This window comes from Castanea sativa, chromosome 1 (genome assembly GCF_040712315.1).
Source record: "Castanea sativa cultivar Marrone di Chiusa Pesio chromosome 1, ASM4071231v1".
NCBI classification, from domain to species: Eukaryota; Viridiplantae; Streptophyta; class Magnoliopsida; order Fagales; family Fagaceae; genus Castanea; species Castanea sativa.
This window is the reverse complement of record NC_134013.1, coordinates 46,288,855-46,308,808: the sequence shown is the minus strand read 5'-3', so window position 1 is coordinate 46,308,808 and position 19,954 is coordinate 46,288,855. Positions and strand designations below refer to the sequence as shown.

At 32.5% G+C, this 19,954-nt stretch overlaps 1 protein-coding gene across 4 annotated transcripts; it reads left to right on the top strand.

Moving 5' to 3' along the window:
* The first annotated feature begins 15,147 nt into the window (after window positions 1-15,147).
* LOC142608246 (protein DETOXIFICATION 7-like) lies at window positions 15,148-19,294 on the top strand. 4 transcript variants are annotated; one of them, XM_075779987.1, is made up of 7 exons: window positions 15,148-15,393; window positions 16,660-17,204; window positions 17,281-17,367; window positions 17,456-17,512; window positions 17,599-17,837; window positions 18,154-18,359; window positions 18,913-19,294. In XM_075779987.1, exons 1-7 carry the CDS (start codon window positions 15,172-15,174, stop codon window positions 18,994-18,996), a joined length of 1,440 nt encoding a protein of 479 aa, XP_075636102.1. In that variant the 5' UTR covers window positions 15,148-15,171; the 3' UTR covers window positions 18,997-19,294. The 4 variants fall into 4 exon arrangements, with proteins under 4 accessions (XP_075636102.1, XP_075636119.1, XP_075636127.1 ...); XM_075779995.1 differs by having other exon boundaries at window positions 15,302-15,442; XM_075780004.1 differs by lacking the exon at window positions 18,913-19,294 and having other exon boundaries at window positions 18,099-18,359.
* Window positions 19,295-19,954: the final 660 nt, after the last annotated feature.

Sequence of the window (19,954 nt, the reverse complement as noted above, 5' to 3'; positions counted from 1 at the left end):
GTAGATCTTCAAACTTTACTTGAATTCTTGAGCCTTCAATGGTTCTTCAATCTTCAAAGTCTCATTGCTTCTTTGAACCTTGAAATATTCTTGTATCCTCAAGACCTCATTTGATTCTAGAACCATTAAAATTCTTGGTGCTTGTATCTTGGATTCTTGGATCATCGACACTTGGATTGCCAATTCTTGAATCATAGACTCTTGAATGGCTTGAATGGAAGCCTCCATTGGTGCATCAAGAATTGGTTCTTGGAAGATCATCATCACCTTCTTTGTTGGTTCTTTTGACTGAACTTCAATGGCAGCATGTACATGTATATCATCATCCACTTTGATACAGAAATCAACATCCTGGCTTGCAACAACAGTAGTAGATTCTTGGAACTTGATTTGTTTTTCGAGTTTCATTGAATCAAGAGATTGTAACTCTTCTTCGGATATGTTCTCAAGATCCTCTTGCACTCTTGAAAGTTCTTCCTTCGTGGCCATGTTAGATTTAGCCAAGGACTTCATCTTCTTGGAAATATCCTTGAGTTCTTCTAAGGCTTTGTTCAACATTTGCTGTATTTCTTTCAAAAGTTTTCTTTGGTCACAATTGCTCACTTCACGATCAACGGCTCTGATACCAAATGTTAGGAACCTAGAGAGGTTCCTAATGGGGATGAGTATGAATTGTAGGGGGATTGATGAGAATTGTAGGGAAATTGACTTAATTCGAAGTAGTCGCCCTTCATAGAGAAAGAGAGAGATTAAGAGAGAGAGAGAGAGAGATGCACTAATGCACTAAAAAGTTGGTTTATTCTTCAATTGATATCTCATATTGGATTACAATCATGTATTTATAGGAGACTAGCTTTAATCTCATTGGCCCACATGGCCTCATCTTATTGGTTTTATTATTCCCCATGTACGTTAATAATTCCAACATGTGCTAAATGTGATTAACCATGTGTTTTAGTAATTCCAATATGTGCTAAATGTGATTAACATGCTTGGAATTGCAACTAACTAACTAACTAACTAAATCTCAATACAACAATTATTATCCACATGCTTATAGCATTCCTAACATTATTGTTAGGAACCTGGTGGTTCCTAATGGAGATGGATGAGAATTATAGGGGAATTGATGAGAATTGTAAGGAAATTGACTTAATTCGAGGTAGTCACCCTCCATAGAGAAATAGAGGGATTACAAGAGAGAGAGAGAGAGGGAGGGAGATTCACTAATGCACTTAGAAATTGGTTTATTCTTCATTGATATCTAATGTTGAATTACAATCCTGTATTTATAGGAGACTAGTTCTAATCTTATTGGCCCATAAGACCTTATCCTATTGATTCTATTATTCCCCATGTGCATTAATAATTCCAACATGTGCTAAATGTGATTAACATGCTTGGAATTGTAACTAACTAACTAAATCTCAATACAACAATTATTATCCATATGCTTATAGCATTCCTAATATTTTCCTCCCCTTGAAAACACCTTGCCCACAAGGTGTTGTTGTAATCTTTATGAGGGGTGATCGGCCACTACACCAATACCTTAAGGCATCTACACCGTTGAACACGCCAACAACTCCAAAGCAATTAATCACAGCCCAATATTTGAGTAAACAGGTTTCATTTCGAATTAGACCAGCAAACCGAATTAGACTAGCAAATGAATACTCCAAGCAGAACCTTGACCTTTGATTTGTTGGATGATTGAAGCCATGCACAACAATCCCAACAAGAAAGTTTACTAGTACACCATCACATATGAGAGTGTGTCCCTCTAGACCAATAAGACCGAACTCTATCATTCTTTGTTGTCCATAGTATACATCATCTTCTTTTTTTGATAGACCATAGTCAAAGCACCAAGGAACTTGAAACATATTATACCTTTCCACATAGCCAATATTTCCTTGTCCTTTGAAACAAATTCACCACTCAATTTTGTAATTACAAAAGCCAACTTCTCAGAAACTTCATACCCACACATCATTCTCAATGCCAAGGGGTTTTCAAATGAATGGTTGGTGAATGGGAAGTACATATCAATCCAAAACATTTCTATAGTACCAACTATGTTACAAAGTTCAGAATTTCTCACCTTTGGACAAATCTCCTTCCCATGCAATGGACCACAAGCACCTGGTGTGATTTTGATCTCTAAGTGATCCACATTGACAAAGAATGTTGGAGTTATACCAAAATTAAAACCCACGAAGGAACTATTATTCAATTTTCTTTGTTCACTAAATGGAGTCAGTTTACTATTCTCAAGAACCATTGTTTGTTCTTTGAGCTTCTCAGGACTTTTGCTTAAAGAACAATAAAGATTATCACATGGATCTTCAAAATTATGGGTAAGTTCAGTTGATTCATGAAGCTTTAACTTGTCGCTTGTACATTCAAGAAGTTGTATCTCTTCTTCGAACATATTCTCAAGATCCTCTTGCACTCTTGAAAGTTCTTCCTTCATTGCCATATTAGATTCATCCAAGGCCTTTATCTTCTTTGAAATATCCTTGACTTCTTCTAAGGCTTTGTTCAACAATTGTTGTATTTCTTTCAAAAGTTTCCTTTGCTCACAATTGCTCGTCTTTGGATCAATGGCTTTGATACCAATTGTTAGGAACCCGGTGGTTCCTAATGGAGATGGATGGTAATTATAGGGGAATTGATGGGAATTGTAGGGAAATTGACTTAATTCGAGGTAGTCACCCTCCATAGAGAAATAGAGAGATTAAAAGAGAGAGAGAGAGAGAGAGAGAGAAAGAGAGAGGGAGATGCACTAATGCACTTAGAAATTGGTTTATTCTTCATTGATATCTAATGTTGAATTACAATCATGTATTTATAGGAGACTAGCACTAATCTTATTGGCCCACTTGACCTTATCCTATTGATTCTATTATTCCTCATGTGCATTAATAATTCCAACATGTGTTAAATGTGATTAACATGCTTGGAATTGTAACTAACAACTAAATCTCAATACAACAATTATTATCCATATGCTTATAGCATTCCTAACATATATATATATATATATATTAATCTTTTCATATGTACAAAGTACAAATATATTTTGTATGTTCGATTAATATTTTTTTAAGGTGAACTATATTTTTCTCACTTCTATTGTAGTATGTTATATTTGATATACAACTAAATTTTATAAGTTTTAAGTTTATTATTCAAATTTCTTATCTCTTTAGGAATAATGAGATTATCATAATTATAAAAATTCATCACAAAATTACAATGTTATCTTAACTAAAATTAAAATAAAACAAAAGGAATAAAAGATAGGCTTTATAATAACTTATTACTCAAAAAATTGGTAGGCATATTCAAATTCATAGCCATGTAGATTGTGTTTTGACATAAACTCAAATTCCTATTTCCAAAAAGACAAGTATTAGCTCATATAAAAATTCAATTCATGCTATATAAAAGAGAGAGAGAAGACTTTGTAATGGGAAATTAAAAAACACACATTACCAAAGCACATATTTAAAAAAAAAAACCATCAACCTTAATCAAAATTATAAGAAAGAACAAAAATTCAAGAGAGAGAGAGAGAGAGAGAGTACTCACAATTTTTTGTAGGGGAAAATATAGATTGAGTGGGAGAAATTTATATAAATTTATACAAAATAAAACGGAGAGTAAAAGAGTCAAAATATAAGAAAGAAAAAATGATGAAGGAAGTGTAATAGTAAAGTAGAGAGCAGTGGGGAAATAAAGAGGTAGGCTTGTCCACGAGTCAGGTCGGATCGGGTTTGTGCTCAATCCGCATTTGACCCAACTAGATTAGGTGGACAAAATCTCAACCCGCCACCGATCGAGAGGATGATCGGATCGGGTGGGTTGGAACTTAAACAGGCGGTGGACGGGTTGGTCGGGGTCGAAGATTTGGAAAATGGTGAGAACTCAACATGAAAATAGAGAAAAAATGGGCAAAATCTTTGAGGTCACACTAGATCCAGCCTAATCTAGGCCATTTTTGGCAAGATCTCGGCTAGATCCGGCAAAATCTCACCGAGATCTTAACGAAAATGGTCTAGATCTTGCTAGATCTACCAAATATCGCTGAAAATTTTGTGGGTTGGTCGGATCGGGTTGATCGGATTTAGGAGAAGGAAAATCGACATCCGACCTGCCAAACTCGGGTTTTGGAGGAACAAACCCATCGTCGACTGTCGGAGAAGTTGGTTCGGTCGGCGGCGGTGGGTGGGTTGGGTTGGCTGAGTCTCTAGACAGCCCTATAAAGAGGGAAAGAGGAAGGGGAAATGTTAAAGGAAATGTAACAGTAAATGTAAACAAATAGGGAGAAGAAGAGTTTTATTTTTTATTTTTAGAATAGGGAGAATAAAAGTTTAGAAAGAGAAAAAAAAAAGATAGAAAATAAGTGGATGACGTGGCCGTTGATATGGCTCAATAGGAGTTTAACAACAATAAATGTTATGCTTTAACTTTTAGATATACTAGTCGTAGACCCCCGTATTGTGCGTGATAATTTTTTTTAGAGTTATCTCATAAATATATATGATTGTTTTACTATTGTCTGTGTAACTTATGTAAATTTTTTTAATTTTTTTTTTATCATATAAAATTTTTCTATGATAAAATTATCCAAATCATGCTATGTAATAGAATAATATTATATTCTTTATAATGCAATATGATAACATTTAACAATCAAAGAGAACAAAAAGAAAAAAGAAAAAAACTTAAAACACAAAACTAAATTGCATCAATTCAAAATAGAGTTCTTAAAAAAAAAAAAAAATTAATAACCTAAAGTAAAGATGCAAGAAAAATTAAAAAATCCACCAAAAAATTGAGAGAAAGAAATAACCTTTTTTATGAGGGAAAATTATGCATAGAAATATAGAATAAAAAAGATAATGAAAAATTTATAATAGGAGGATACGAAGAAGAAGAAACAAAATAAATAAAGATAAAGGAAAAGATAAAGAGTGATATTAAGGTAGAGGTAAGTGGGGAGATGGAATGTGAAAGAAATGAGAAATATTGGAGAAAGTGTAAATGTTAATAAAAATGAGTATGATTTTATAAGGAAATTTTTATTATTTGTATTTAATTAAAAGATTATATGTCTAATTTTTAAAAATTAAAAAAAATGAGAGAAAATATTAATAATTTAATGATATGGAGGATATGGCTGAATTTAAATGGTTAATTGTAGCGGTGCTATTGATGTTAACTTGAATATATATATATATTTTGCTACATGAAAAATGATAAACCCTAATTATATAACTAAATTAAAATTACTTTATGATGTTCAGTTGACAAAATGAATTTGTGGTTACCGGAAAGCTAAGCATTTTTTTTATTATAAAAAGAATAAACTTGAAAGCTGAACATAAATTATCTTGTTTTATTGCTTGTCATTTGGGTGAGATTGAAGCCTCGCATAAATTAATGGAGCCTCATTAGATCTATCAACCATTATAGCTCTAAAGAATACCAATAACAAAAACATAGCATAAATCAATACTTACCCTTTACAAGTCAAGAGGCTACACATACAATCTAATGTACGTCATTACTCAACAATATTTTAACTCACCACACAACAAAGTAATCATGCAAATGAACTTTGAAATATTCATTTGGTGTTACGATCAATAGTATGTAGCTTTCAGGGAAAAATATGTAGTAGTAGTAAATTAAGCAACAATACTATTCAACTACTCAGATTTATCACGATATGAGGAGCGCATGAATGCAATGGACCCCTTTGTTCCTTATGGCCCATACAAAATTTAAGCTGTTGGAATTGAGAAGAAATAAATTTCTAAATATATAAATAGAATAGTTTTTGTTAGAAGTTGATCACTGCACATGAGGAGAGAAAACTAATAATAAAATGAAAAGATGACGTATCAAGTCTAAAAGGAACTTCATAGAACAAATGTCATGTTGTACAAAAATAACATATATAGAATAACTAAATAGGTGAATCCAAAGCAACCCAAACTAAGAATTTAAAGAAAAAACATATGTAATAAAATTAACAATTAAAAAGAGAAAAAAACTTAAAAATCACAAAACTAAATCACATCAGCTCAATATAAAGTTGAGAACACAACAATTTATCAACCTAAAGCAGAGATGCAAGAAAAATAAAAAATTCACCAAAAATTTGAGAGAGAGAGAGCCTTTTTTTTTGTGAGGGAAAAGTATGTAAAGAATGGAAGAGAGTGACAAATTTATAGTAAGAGGGTGTGAATAAGAATGGACAAAAAAAAGAAGATGAAGGGAAAGATGAAAAGTGATATCAAGGTAAAGGGTAGTGGGGAGATGAAAAGTGATGTTATGATAGAGGGTAGTGGGGAGATGAAAAGGTAAGAGATAGAGAGAGGTAAGAGAAAGTGTAAATATTTAAATGTTGTGAAAATGTTGTGGACATATCATTTATCTTTAAAAAATGAGTAAATGTTATGAAAAATTATAGGAAAATGCTATAGAAATAAATGTTACAATAAATGCTACGCTTCAGTTTATATATATATATATATATTAGTAAGTTGCCTATGCGATTAACAGATAACGTTGTAATATTTTATGTAAGATTTTTTTTTCCTTAAGAAAGTTATGTAAGATGGTTTTAGAGAATGTTGTACATATATTATAACACAATTGTTATAGAGTTTTGTTAGTAATGAGTTCATCATAAGATGCAACAATTATAAATTGTACTCACATATCCATTATAATTATTCAGTTCAAGTAATGAGAGAGAAAAAAACCCCTGAGAGAAATATTATAGAATAAAAGTTGATATATAATGTGTTTTTTTTTTTCTTTCTCCTTAAATTTAAAACAAAATACACTTATGGCTTTTCTACACCAACATCCTAAACAATCCCAATCAATCAAAACCTTTATAAAACCCACAAATTCACAACTTCTGACCTTAACATCAAAATTGTAATTGCCGCTGTCACTAAATATAAAATGCAAGCCTCCTTCCCTAGTTGTAGCCAACTCATACGGCTTAGGATTAGGTGGGACAAAAATGTTAGAGTTAGCTAGGTAGGTTTCGTTGAAAGATTGAAGGTAAATGAGATCCTTTTTTGTATGTGTATTTGACATGGGATGGAATGAAGAGCTATGGGTAGGTATATATAACAGAGTAGAAGTGTAAACTATGAAAATGGTGAGTTGAGTTGCAAAGAGTTTTATGTGTATGTGTGAGGAAGGGAAAGTCTTGAAAACATTGAACCAAAGGAAACAAAGAACATTTATTTTTTAATTAGAAAAGTTTTGAAATATTGAACCAAATGAAACAAAAAGACAGAATTAAATTTGTTCTTATCTCTAATGTAGTCCTTGAAGGTATTTCAATTTTCTCTCCAAAAAAAATTCTCTTTGTAGCATTTTAACGTTACCCTCAATTTACCCACTCGAGGTTAGTTATGCTACTTTACCATTATTTATTTCATTACTTGCATGGTTAAAATCTAAAAAAAAGAACATAAGAAATAGTATATAAAGTACTGTACTTAAGTTTTGCTCTAATAATATTATCAATCGTTCTACTACCTGGAACAAACCCTACTAGATAGGGATTTATCAATTCAGCAATATAAGGTCTCTACACCCAATTTTTAAAAAGTTTTACATAAACTAATAGGATGAAATTGGGTTAAAGTTTCCAAGTGGCCAATTTTTGGAATCAGGACAATTTTCGTAGCAGCCCATTCCTTTGGAATTGTTCTATTCTCAAAGATTTCTTGGATAAGTCATAACAGTGGTGATACTGTCACCCAACATATTCCGGTGTTTTTGTAAAAATAATCCTGATAGTGGTTATGTAGCTGAATAAGTACATGGTTTCAACTTTCAACCTTCAACTTGAAGTGCCCCACTTTGTCTTTAGCCGACTTAAAGGAATCCTACTTCTACTTGATTTGGCTTATAGGACTAGCTGACTTTGGAGTTATACATTTCATTATTTCTATAAAAGGAGTAAATCAAAACCATATAAAAATTATTGATTTAATTTTTTTAAATTCTTAATTATATTAAATTTTTTATAAATAGCTTCTTAACATTATAAATTATAATTAGATATCATTCTTTCATAAAAGATTTTATAATGCCCAAAAGGAAATTTTCATACAAAAGTTAAGAATTTTAAACACTTTAATTTTTATACTAAAAACACTAAAATAACTTTTTTTTTTTAAATCTTTTAAGAGAAAGGTGCTCATAAATTTTTGGGGAAGAAAAAAAAAGTTTAATTATTTTCTTACCCATTTTTCCCACGTGTCAACCAAGTATGTAGCCAACAAGCTCGTTCGAAGCATGTGTTTATAAATTCTAGTGGTATAGCAGGGGTGGCTCTACATAGAGTCCAAGGTGGTCATAGGACCACACTGACTTGAAAAAAATAATAATTTCTTTTTTGAGAGAAAGTTTCAACCTATTGCGTCTGCTCCCGATGATAGCTCTTTATCATCAGACCAAGACACCAATCAGTTTTTGGAGTAGGGCGGGGATTGAACCCCAGATCTCTTATTCAACTATTAGAGACTTTACCAGTTGAGCTAGCTGGAACCCACAAGAAAAAATAATAATTATTAAGTATAAATTTTTAAAAAAATATGATTATTATGTTCTTAATAAAACTTTGTGACCACACTAAATTTTTTTAGGTCCAACATAATTAAACTTTAGACAAAATTTGGCAACAAGCTTGGATGTAGTGTCACTAGTGTCCATCACATGCTTGGCATGCTCAAGTCTTTTCCATGTACCACGTGTTGTGATCAAGGGATTTGTTGAGGTGACAGTATGGTAGTTGGCATTGGTTTTTAGGGAGGGAAAAGATTGGGTATTAGTAGGAGGAGGGAAGTCAGGGATCTCATTAAGAGGTGGGACCCCTAAATCGAGGTTATCTTTGTGTGAGGTAGTTGGCTGAGATATAGAGGGAAGTAAATTTAAACTTTTGTTAATGTCCGTTAAATGCGCATTGAAGAGATTTGTGTCAACCAATATATCCGTAACCGTTGGCATTGATTGAGGGTCCGTTGCTAAGATTGTGGGGGAATTTATGACTATGCCCATAGTGGGCTGTGTGGTGGTGCAGGATTGGCCGACGATGCCGATGGTGGGGGTGTGGTGGTTGGGGCTGTGGGAGGGGAAGGTTTTGGGCGGGGGCCACAAGGTGGGCCATGAGTAGGGATGGTGGTTGGCATGGTTTTACTGTTTATGATGTGTGGTTGTTGGATGTTGGTCAGTGCGGCACGTAGCCAAGGTTCGTGTTGTTGGTTGTCTCTGTTCAGGGTACCACCACTACCTGTCCATAGTGTACAATCTTTCCCATCATGATTGAGTAGGCCACACCAGTAGCAGAAGATAGGTAGGTGTTCGTACTGAAAAGACACTCATTGAGGTTGTGAATCGCCAATGTTGACCATTCGTCCCCTGCAAAGTGGTTGGTTGATATCTATATAGACTTTGACCCCGAGATAGCGTCCTTGACATTCCCGTTGGGTGATGTATCAACATGTTCCACTCTGCCCAGTGTTTGCCCTATGGCTTCAGCATTGGCTTTGATCATCCTTCTAATAGGCATGATATGTATCTAAACCCAGAAAGAAGCATCGTCGAAAGTTGAATCATCCGCCGATTCATCCTCCTTAGGTTTATATAAACCTATCAAATATTTATCAAAGGACCATGGTCCTTGTGCTAGAATCTTCAGGGAGTCGGCTTCATTTTCAAAAAGTAGTAGAGCAATATTGGAGCCTAAGTCTTGGATTTCAAAATTCGAGGTTGAACGCCACATACTCCGGAGCATACGTGACAACGCTTCCATGTTTACTATGCGTTTTGTAAAGAGATGGGCTACAAGAACTTTGCTGTTGTCTTCCACAGTGGGGCTGAGGGTGACTATATTGCTCTCCCTTGTGTTGAGGGAGAGGCGTTCACATTGCCCAGCGAGGTCATCCATGTGTAAGGTGTTGGTTAAATACATGTTTGTATCGCAAACAAAACATACGCAGCGAAAAATTAACAGATGTACTTCATTCGCAATTGTTAACATGTACTATGCAAATTTTAGAATTCAAGAACAAGAGAGCGTACATTGGTGCGGTGAAATTCAAAACAAAATATCAGAAGTACTCGGGAACACTTTTAATCTTTACTCCAATTCCACTTTACGCTCAAGAAGTGTGGTCTCTCAATTAGTTTTCAAAGGGAGAATTAGAGAGTGTCTCACACTCATATACACACCATCTTTCAATGATGTCACACACACACACACACACACACACACACAGACACACAAAATTCTGTATGTTTTTCCCTTGTCTAACTGATTATCTAATTGGGCTAGTCTTTTGGGACTTTCCAATTAGGCTTTAGTGTGTGGCTTGAAGTGAGACCAAAAGAGACCAATAAGACACTAGCTCCAATGGGCCTTGAGCTTTTCTGTCAACTCTTGACAAGTTCAAAGTTACTATTAATTATATTTAATACTACTATATAAATATAGTTGCACTTTAGGCCTTATTTATAAATTATATCCCAAGACTTTATTATACATGCAACCCCTTAATAAAATATTTGTAGTAATACAAAGTCATGAATGTAGACTGTCACTTTATAAATTACTACATCTTAATCCTTGAGTACCCGGTTTAATCCTCTATGTTATTCATTATATATTTATGAAATCCAATTTCATAAATATATACTTTAGTAACTCCTTACCAAAGTGGTTAGGCCTAACACTCTGAATAACCAAACCCATTAAACTTATCTCAAGGGAATATTTTGTATCTCCGTTAAGAGACTATGAATTTCATCTTGAGAATATATGTTCCATCAACATTAAATGGGGCTGCGCAACAAACTGAGGTTTTAATCGTGTCTTTAGATCTCACTCTAGATATATCAAAGCAACCTACATTTCATAATCAGGTCCATTATCCTCTCAAGATTAAGAGTTCATGTAAATAGAAGTCGTGAAATTTATTATTCATTTGACAGTCGTTAGGAGAATAATAAATCTCACAATGGTCCAGTTCAATATGTCTTAACTCTTAAAATATATCAACATACCAACTAGAAGTCTCCACTTCTATGATCAAGATAAATCATCTTAGTTGATACGTTATAGTCTTCGCAGATGAAATGCCCAATTTCATCACCGACTACGAACTATAATTCTGAGTTTACATAATTCTATGACTTTTCACATAAATCACATACTATGCATCTCATGGACTATATGATAATGTCCAATATTCATGTTACCATTATTTTAGATTATAATAAAACAACTTTATTAAATACAACATTAAGTAATACATAATGTCATACATAACATTATACAATATGATTTAAGGGCACACATCCTAACATAAGGCACAAGGAAATGGAAAAGATGGGAGAGTAGGTGTGAAGAGAAAAAGAAAATTGGGTTTCTATCTAAATGGGGAAAAAGAAGACCTAGTCAAAGACAAGGGTCAAGGTTTTCATCGTCCAAGACTTTCTAGAGAGACCCGTGGAGAGAAAAATACAACATAAAAATTAAGATTTATTTTAGGAATTATCTTGCTTATACAATTATTTTTTATTTTCATAATTATTATGTGCATATGGAAAGTTTTTTTTATTTGGAAATATATTTATTTTAGAAATTATTACATTTACTAAAAAATATCTATTACAACAATTTTAGAGATGAATAGTTATTCCTCATTTTAAAAAATAGTTATTCCTCATTTTAAAGAATAGTTATTCATAAGGAATGACTATTCTTTGTAAAAAAAAAACATAACAAAACTACAAAATAACTAAACCATAAGAATAAATTACATTGCAGTACTTGTTATAGTTTACCAAATATGCCCTTAGGGCACGTTTGGTACACTAAATAGATATTACGACATGAATTATAATCTTTATTACTAAGGATAAAATGTGTTGAAATGGATTAACTAAACCTATTTATAATTATGGTTGTGAGTTGTAAGCTGTAACATTACAATAACAAATAAAAATTTATTTTAAGAAATATCTTACTCGTACAATTATATTTTTAAAAAAAAAATTATTATATTTACCAATGAATAGTTATTATAGCTCTTTTAGAGAGAAATATTTATTTCTTATTTTGAATAATAGCTATTTATACAAAATGATTATTCCCTTTAATATAAACATAACAAAACTAAAGAATCAATAAATTATATGAATAATTATTACACAATGTTTATTACAGTTTACCAAACATATTCTTAATGTTTATCATTACTTGGACTTATTGAGATTCAGGTTATGGATGAGCACAGTTCTACTTGTATTAAAAAATTGTTTAAAAAAGAAAAAACGGTTGACAAAAAGTAAAATTGGCAACCAGTACATAATAAAAGCCATGAAACACATGACACCAAGACTTGAAACTCGAAAGACTTTTGATCCCAATACATAATAAAAACAATGAAACGCATGATCTCCTAGTTGGTACGATAGCCCGTATTGAAATTGTGAACATATTCGATCTGAGGATTAGTCTTTATCCCAAGTGGCATCTAGCATGTTTCACACATCTTTGTGAACATATTCGATAAGTCCTTTTTTTTTTTTTTTTTGATCCGTATTCGATAAGTCTTTATCTCAAGTAGCATCTAGCAGCGTGTTTCATAGACTAACTGTGACCACTCTTTTATCGGTTCAAACCTTTTTTTTTTTTTTTTTAATTAGAAATGATATGTTCACAACATTTTCATAACAGATTTTAAGTGGCAGGATGTTACTGGTTATTATTGTTGGGGCAAAAAAGTAATCTTAGTGTTAGGTTCAAATTTAAACCAATAACAACTAACCACCTATGATTTGTTGTAAAATTGTTGTAAAAATGTTGTGGACATAATATATTTTTTTTTATATAGAAATTTTTTTTATCGGTTTAATTGATAGTTTATCAATAATGATTTTTTTGTGACGTCTTATATATATATATATATATATATATATATATATATATATATATATATATATATATATATATATGAAGTGAGTTCTTATATAAAAGTATTTATGAATTGATGGTAAGATTATATAAGTTCATCTATTTTTTTTGACAAAGTGTAATCAGGATGAGTTTGCATATGTTAATTGATTAATTTCTCTTATTTAAGGGTAATGTTAATTGTCTTCCATATATTTAGATACTTTAAAAAAAATCTAAGATAAGAGCTCGTTGTGACTTGTGGTAATTCTCTTCATAAATTGCTAATAAAAAATTAATAAGTCAATTGTAAAAAGAATTCCATTAGGAGAAAGAATTTAAATTATAACTAAATCAGGATTTTTAATTAACTTAGAAATTATAGGAGAACCAAAAAAAAAAATTATGTAGCTTCTGTGATCAAGGATACAGAGATACGATCTTATAGAATAGATCCTGTTCAAGTAAGGTCATAAAAAAAAAAATAAAAAATATGTAGCTATGTATTAAAAGTTGTTAAAATTTATTTTCAGATTGTTACCATTTTTCCCCTCAAAAAAAAAAAAAATTGTTACCATTTTAGTCCTTAACATTTGTCCATTATGTCAAAATGGTTAGTAATGTTTTAAATGTGTTAGTTTAATCTCTAACCTTTTAGTATAGTATCAAAGTAGTTCTTCTCATTAAATTTTGGATGGAAAAAACTGACATGGTAAATATGGAGAATAAAAAAGTATTTATATGGTGATTGGATGCCAACTCAAATGACACATGCCATTTAATCTTTAAAAAATACTAGCCTCATCACACGCGCTTCGTGCGTGCGATGAGGCTTTTTTTTTAGTAGTCCTATTTTGTAAAAAAAAAAAACTGTATTTAATTATTTTTTATATATAATTTTTATTTTAAAAATCTAATTTATAAGTGAATAAATAAATTTAAAATTAATAGAAGAATGGTCCTATTTTTTAGGCAATGTTTTAGTGGGAGTTAAAATTGCATTTTTACCGGATTGTCCTTTAATTTTTCCTCTACTTAAACATAGGACTGTAGGGGCATTTTTGAACTAAAAAATGAGGAATTCAAATAGGGGAAGCCTCTTAAATAGTAGTATAGATAAAATAAAAATAAAAAACTTATCAAATCCCTAATCCATTATACCTGACAAAATAAAGAAGGGTGGGGGTTTGGGAGGGAGGGAGGGAGGGAGGGAGGGAGGGGGGGGGACTGAAGTTGGAGAGGGCAAAGATCGACCGGGTGGTTGCTCGGATGCCGACATATAAAATCCCTAATCCATTATACCAGAAAAAATAAAGAGGGGTAAGAGGAGATTGAAGCTGGAGAGGGAAAAGATCGATAGTGAGGCTGCTTGGATACCAACAGATAAATAAATAAAAAAAACTTATCAAATCCCTAATCCATTGTACTCGACAAAATAAAGGGGGGTGGGGGTGAGGGGATCCGGAGATTGAAATTGGAGAAAGCAAAGTTTGATAGTGTGGTTGCTCAGATACTAACAGAGATAAAAATCAATTAGGGGAAGATTTCTCTCTCCTTTTCTCTTGGGTCTTCGTGTTTCATTCACATCTTTTTAGAATTAATGATTTGATAACTTTTTTTTTCTATGTAAATGCCATGTGTCATCATAGTTGACATCCAATCAACATATAGATAAGTTTGAAATCTCTCCATTTGCCACATCAACATTTTTCTTCCACTACTTAACCACATGGACTATTTTGACACAATACCAAAAGGTTAAGGGCTAAAATGACACATCTGAAAATTTAACATTAGGTTTGATGTTAAACTTTGAAAATTCAAAACTCATCAATTTTTTATATATTATTATTTGTTGGTACCTTGTGCAATGCACTAGAAAATTTAACATAATATGACTTTTTTTTTTATTATAAAATATGAGATTCAATAAATATAATGGTCATTAATAAACATTTATTAAAATTGTGTTTTTATATATATGAAATTATATATTCTAGACTTCTAGTATTAAGCATTTATGATGATTATAGCTTTTAAAGAAAATAACAATTAAAATAACCTACAACCGGTGAGTGTCGTACTCGTACGTCCTCGTTCTTTCTTTATAAAAGCTGACTTGTTAATGACTAGCTTGTGAGACAAACATTAGAAGGGGTGAAAAAGAAATGCTAGAGAGTGAAGAAAAAAGATGGGTAATAATACCGCTTGCATTTGTGCAAGAGCTCAAGAAGGCTTCCTCTATAGCTGCACCAATGGTGGTGGTGTCAATTCTGCAGTATCTTTTGCAAGTAGTATCTATTATAATGGTTGGACACCTTGGTGAACTTTCACTCTCTGGCGTTGCCATTGCCACCTCTCTCACCAACGTAACCGGCTTTAGTCTTCTTGTAAGTCTTTCACCCATCTTCACGTCGACTCAAGAGAATAGAGAGAGGGGTAAATCAACCTTAGCATTAACACATGCATCACTTTGATTAGATAGAGTTCAATATTTGGCTGTACTTGTCAACTTAATTGCTTCACTTTTTAAAGATTTGAGTTTTGGTATTTGACTGTTTTAATTAAGGGACTGAAATAATGGATTAAAGTGTTACTTTTTGGATTTTCAAGTGCCTTTACTTAAACGTTTTCAACTTATTGCTTTGTGCTTCTGTATAAACATTATAAACATTGTTTTGTGGTAAACTTTTTCTTATTTTCATAATGAATTATTTTTGGGTTAGCAATACTATCCTTTTATCTACCTTTTTTTCTTTTTTTTCTTTTTTTTTTTTTTTTGCTTACTAAAAGATTTTGTTGCTTGATTTTATATACTAATCAAGCAACAATAATTAATTTTAGCGTATTAATTCACATTTATCGTGGATAAAACGTCATGGGATACAAGTATAATTTTTTGTATCAAAAACTCATTTATTACAAATTGTTTGAAAAAAATTAAATGAAATATTTGAAAAGATAAATTAGAAATGAAATTTCAGAAGAACGTGGAAGTCACAAGTTTTTTTTTTTCCCCTCAAAGAAAGAGAGTTTCATAAATAATATGCATACAAGTTCTGCACCCGCCTTATATGTAGCTTGACGATATTATTTACAATTGTTCAAAAGACGTTGATACTATTAGATGGAGCTTGTAGTCAATAACATTATTAAATTAATGGTTATACTGCCACAGTTTTTGTAATTCTAAAAATCAACTGATTAAACAATTGCTGACGCTAGACAAGATGACCCTTATGGTAGGTGTTTAGGTAAGTTGCTTGCTACATGAATACTAAAATAGATCCAATCAGAGGAATAATTGGAACTATTGTATCGAGTTTATTGGGAGCATTATTCAGTAGAAATGAATTTTCTAGCATACCAATTACACGGAAGTTGACCAGAAAGTGGATATATTTGATTGAAAATCATTAGGAAAAGAAATTACTTATTTACTAAGTAAGGTTAAATCAAAAATAAAAGAAAGAAAAACATTTGAATAGAGAAACTAATAATTTGTGGAACTGAATTTATAGCTTTAGACTCATACAAATGTGCATGACTTCAAGTTTCAGATGACAAAAATGGAAATTGAACAGATTACACTATTAATCACATATTACTATTTGGATTTTTGTTTTTGTTTTTGTTTTTGTTTTTGTTTCAAGCAGTCCGGAATGGCTGGTGGGTTGGAAACTCTATGTGGACAAGCTTATGGAGCAGAGCAGTTTCAAAAACTTGGAACCTATACTTACACTGCAATCATTTCTCTCGTTCTGGTTTGTCCCCCAGTTTGTGTTCTATGGATCTTCATGGACAAAATATTAATTCTCTTAGGCCAAGACCCTACAATATCCCTTGAAGCTTGCAAATACTCAATGTGGCTCATTCCTGCACTATTTGGCGGTGCAGTACTTAAGCCACTTACTCGTTACCTGCAGTCACAAAGTTTGACTCTTCCAATGCTCTTTAGCTCCATTGTTATTCTATCTTTTCACATACCTGCATGTTGGATTCTTGTGTATAAGTTAAAATTAGGAAGTCATGGTGCAGCAATAGCCTTCGGTTCATCAACTTGGCTGAACGTGATATTACTAAGCTTTTTTACGATTTATTCTTCGGCATGTGGGAAAACACGTGTCCCTTTTTCAAAAGATGTTTTGCTTGGTATCTCAGAATTCTATCGCCTTGCTATCCCTTCTGCTGTAATGGTTTGGTAATTCTCTCAGCCATTTCTGTCAATAAATTAATTTCTTCTTCCATAAGTTAATTGATTTCATGCTAATTATCAGTCTTAAATGGTGGTCATGTGAGCTGCTTACTTTGCTGTCTGGCCTTCTGCCAAATGCAAAGCTGGAGACTTCAGTGCTCTCTATATGGTACATTTTTTTTATATCTGTATCTATGCATTGGATAAGTTTGGGACTTATAAGATGTGCTTATTTTTTCTTATTTGTGGTTTATCAGCCTTACAATTTCTACATTGCACTTCACTGTAGCCTATGGATTTGGGGCTGCTGCAAGGTATATGTGCTTTCACATATGCATACAGTTTGAACAGATTTATGTATGTGTCTATAACTAAAAATAAAGCATCAACTATTTTGTAGTACTCGGATTTCAAATGAACTGGGAGCTGGAAACCCACAAGCAGCTAGAGTGACTGTTTGGGCTACAATGTTCCTTTCCATCACAGAGGGAATTATTGTGATTGTGACTCTCTTCTTTTGCCGCTATGTTCTGGGATATGCATACAGCAATGAGAAGCAGGTTGTGAATTATATCGCAGTTATGGCTCCTTTGATTTGTCTCTCAATATTAATGGACAGCTTACAAGCAGTTCTTTCTGGTTAGTTCCTGACCTTTCTTTCAAGTATTATAGTGTTTGATAGAATAAAGATTGTATTAGAGATAAGACCCCGTAAGGATGAGATTGCAAATGCCATATTTTAAGTCTATGGAAGAATTGGAACCAAGAAAATAGTAAAATTAGGTGGTCACAAATCACATCATTTATTGAAAATTTGATTATGTAGATACATAAATCATTCACTAGTGATTTTTTTGCAGAGGCTGTATATATAAGTTGTATCACTTGAATTCTTTACAGAACCTGCTTTACCTATGCACATTGCACATCCTTAGAAGCTATTTCCTTGCATCAGGCGTTGCTCGAGGAAGTGGATGGCAGCACATCGGTGCCTATGTCAACCTTGGGGCATTTTATCTGGTTGGACTCCCAGTGGGAGCTGTACTTGGCTTTGTTCTACATTTAAGAGGGAAAGGCCTTTGGATTGGGATCATTTCTGGGTCTATTGTGCAATCAACTCTTCTTTCTCTTATAACAGGTTTCACAAATTGGAAAAAACAGGTTTGTAGCCCTAGTACATATTTCTTGACAAATGCTTATTTTGTTTACAGGAAATGTTAATATGTTTGATTGCCAAGAAGTTGTATGGCATTAATACAGTTGAAACCTTATCACTACCATCTATAAGAAGAATACCCCATTCTCATGGGAAATGATATTGTTGGATAACTGTATGTTGGTTCTAGAATTATCATAAATCTATTGGATGCTTCATATGAGAGATGCTACGTCCACAACATTTTTGCAACAAATCACAGATGATTAGTTGTTATTGGTTTAAATTTGAACCTAACACTAAGATTATTTTTTTGCCCCAATAATAACAACCAGTAACAACTTGCCACTTAGGATTTTTTGTGTAAATGTTATGGACATATTATTTCTCTGCTTCATATACTTAAATTGCTCTAGAAACATAAAATAAGGTGTCAATTATAACGTCCATTTTAAAAAAAAAATTCAGTATTATTTTTTTTTGAATATATAGTGTGCCATCTTTATTGCTGTTAGACCTAACAAGTTTTAAATTTGAATTCTTATGTGAACATTGCAGGCAGCCAAGGCAAGAGAGAGGATATTTGAGAGGAAATCTTCAGTGAACGGTCAATCAGATAGAATTGACAAAGAAGAAACTTAAAGCAGGTGATTAGTCACCTTTCTAAAGCTTATATATGTGTTAAAGTTTGTGATTAGAATGAAGTTTTCTTAACACAGCTTCTAGAAACTGTTGTGTCTCAAGGCCAAATGGTAAATAATCTTGAAGTAGTTGAAAAAGTTTGAATTTGAATAGAATTCTAATAAAATTTTGCAGTAAATTAGGATGAGGATTAGGATTTAATTTCAATTTGTATTTAAATTTAAATAGGTGTTGGATCCTATGTTTTAGGACTTAGTTGTGATGAAGCTCATCTCCTCACTAGTATTTATGTACGTAAGAATTATAAATGAAGTAAGCAGAAATTAAACCAAAAACTTTATTATCCCTCTCAAGTTCAGGAGGCTAGTCACCTTAAATTGACTAAGTTATCTTTTTAATTTTCCAGTTCATAACATTTGGTATAGCAAATCGATTAAGTTATCTTTTTAATTTTCCAGTTCATAACAGAAACCATCTTTTCGCAAGTACCACTGTAGAGAAAGTATTGTTAGTTTTTTTTTTTAATCATTGGCAGGCTTTTCTCTCTCTCCCCCCCCCCCCCCCCCCTCCTCTTCTCTCTCTTTTCTAACTGGGCTCGCATTATTGAATTCAGAAATTGATGCATTTCTAAGACTGAAGTTTGTCGAATATGAATGATTTCTATGGCCAGTGTGATGGCTAATTGTAATTTGTAAGATATTAAAACAAGCCAATTAATTTACTAGTTCTAGTAGCTTTATGATTAAGAATGTGAGATAAAATTTGGGGAAGGAGTTGGAGTTCTGATTATAATAATTATGCAATAGAATGAATTGGGGAGGTGCGGTCCGGGGAGGAGTTTGATTCTATTGTCTTTACTTCGTTGGGACTAGGAAAAAAATTAAAAAACCCTTTGGGGCCTAAGGTCTTTGGCTTAGTGGATCTCTCCCGAAAGGAGTGAGCTCGAGTTCAAGCCACC

Coding starts and splice junctions, on each gene's coding strand:
- LOC142608246 (XM_075779987.1), top strand. CDS start 15,172: ATGCTAGAGAGTGAAGAAAAAAGATGGGTAATAATACCGCTTGCATTT. Junction 17,205..17,280: donor CCTTCTGCTGTAATGGTTTG/GTAATTCTCTCA, acceptor GCTAATTATCAG/TCTTAAATGGTGGTCATGTG. Junction 17,838..18,153: donor CTTACAAGCAGTTCTTTCTG/GTTAGTTCCTGA, acceptor TCCTTGCATCAG/GCGTTGCTCGAGGAAGTGGA.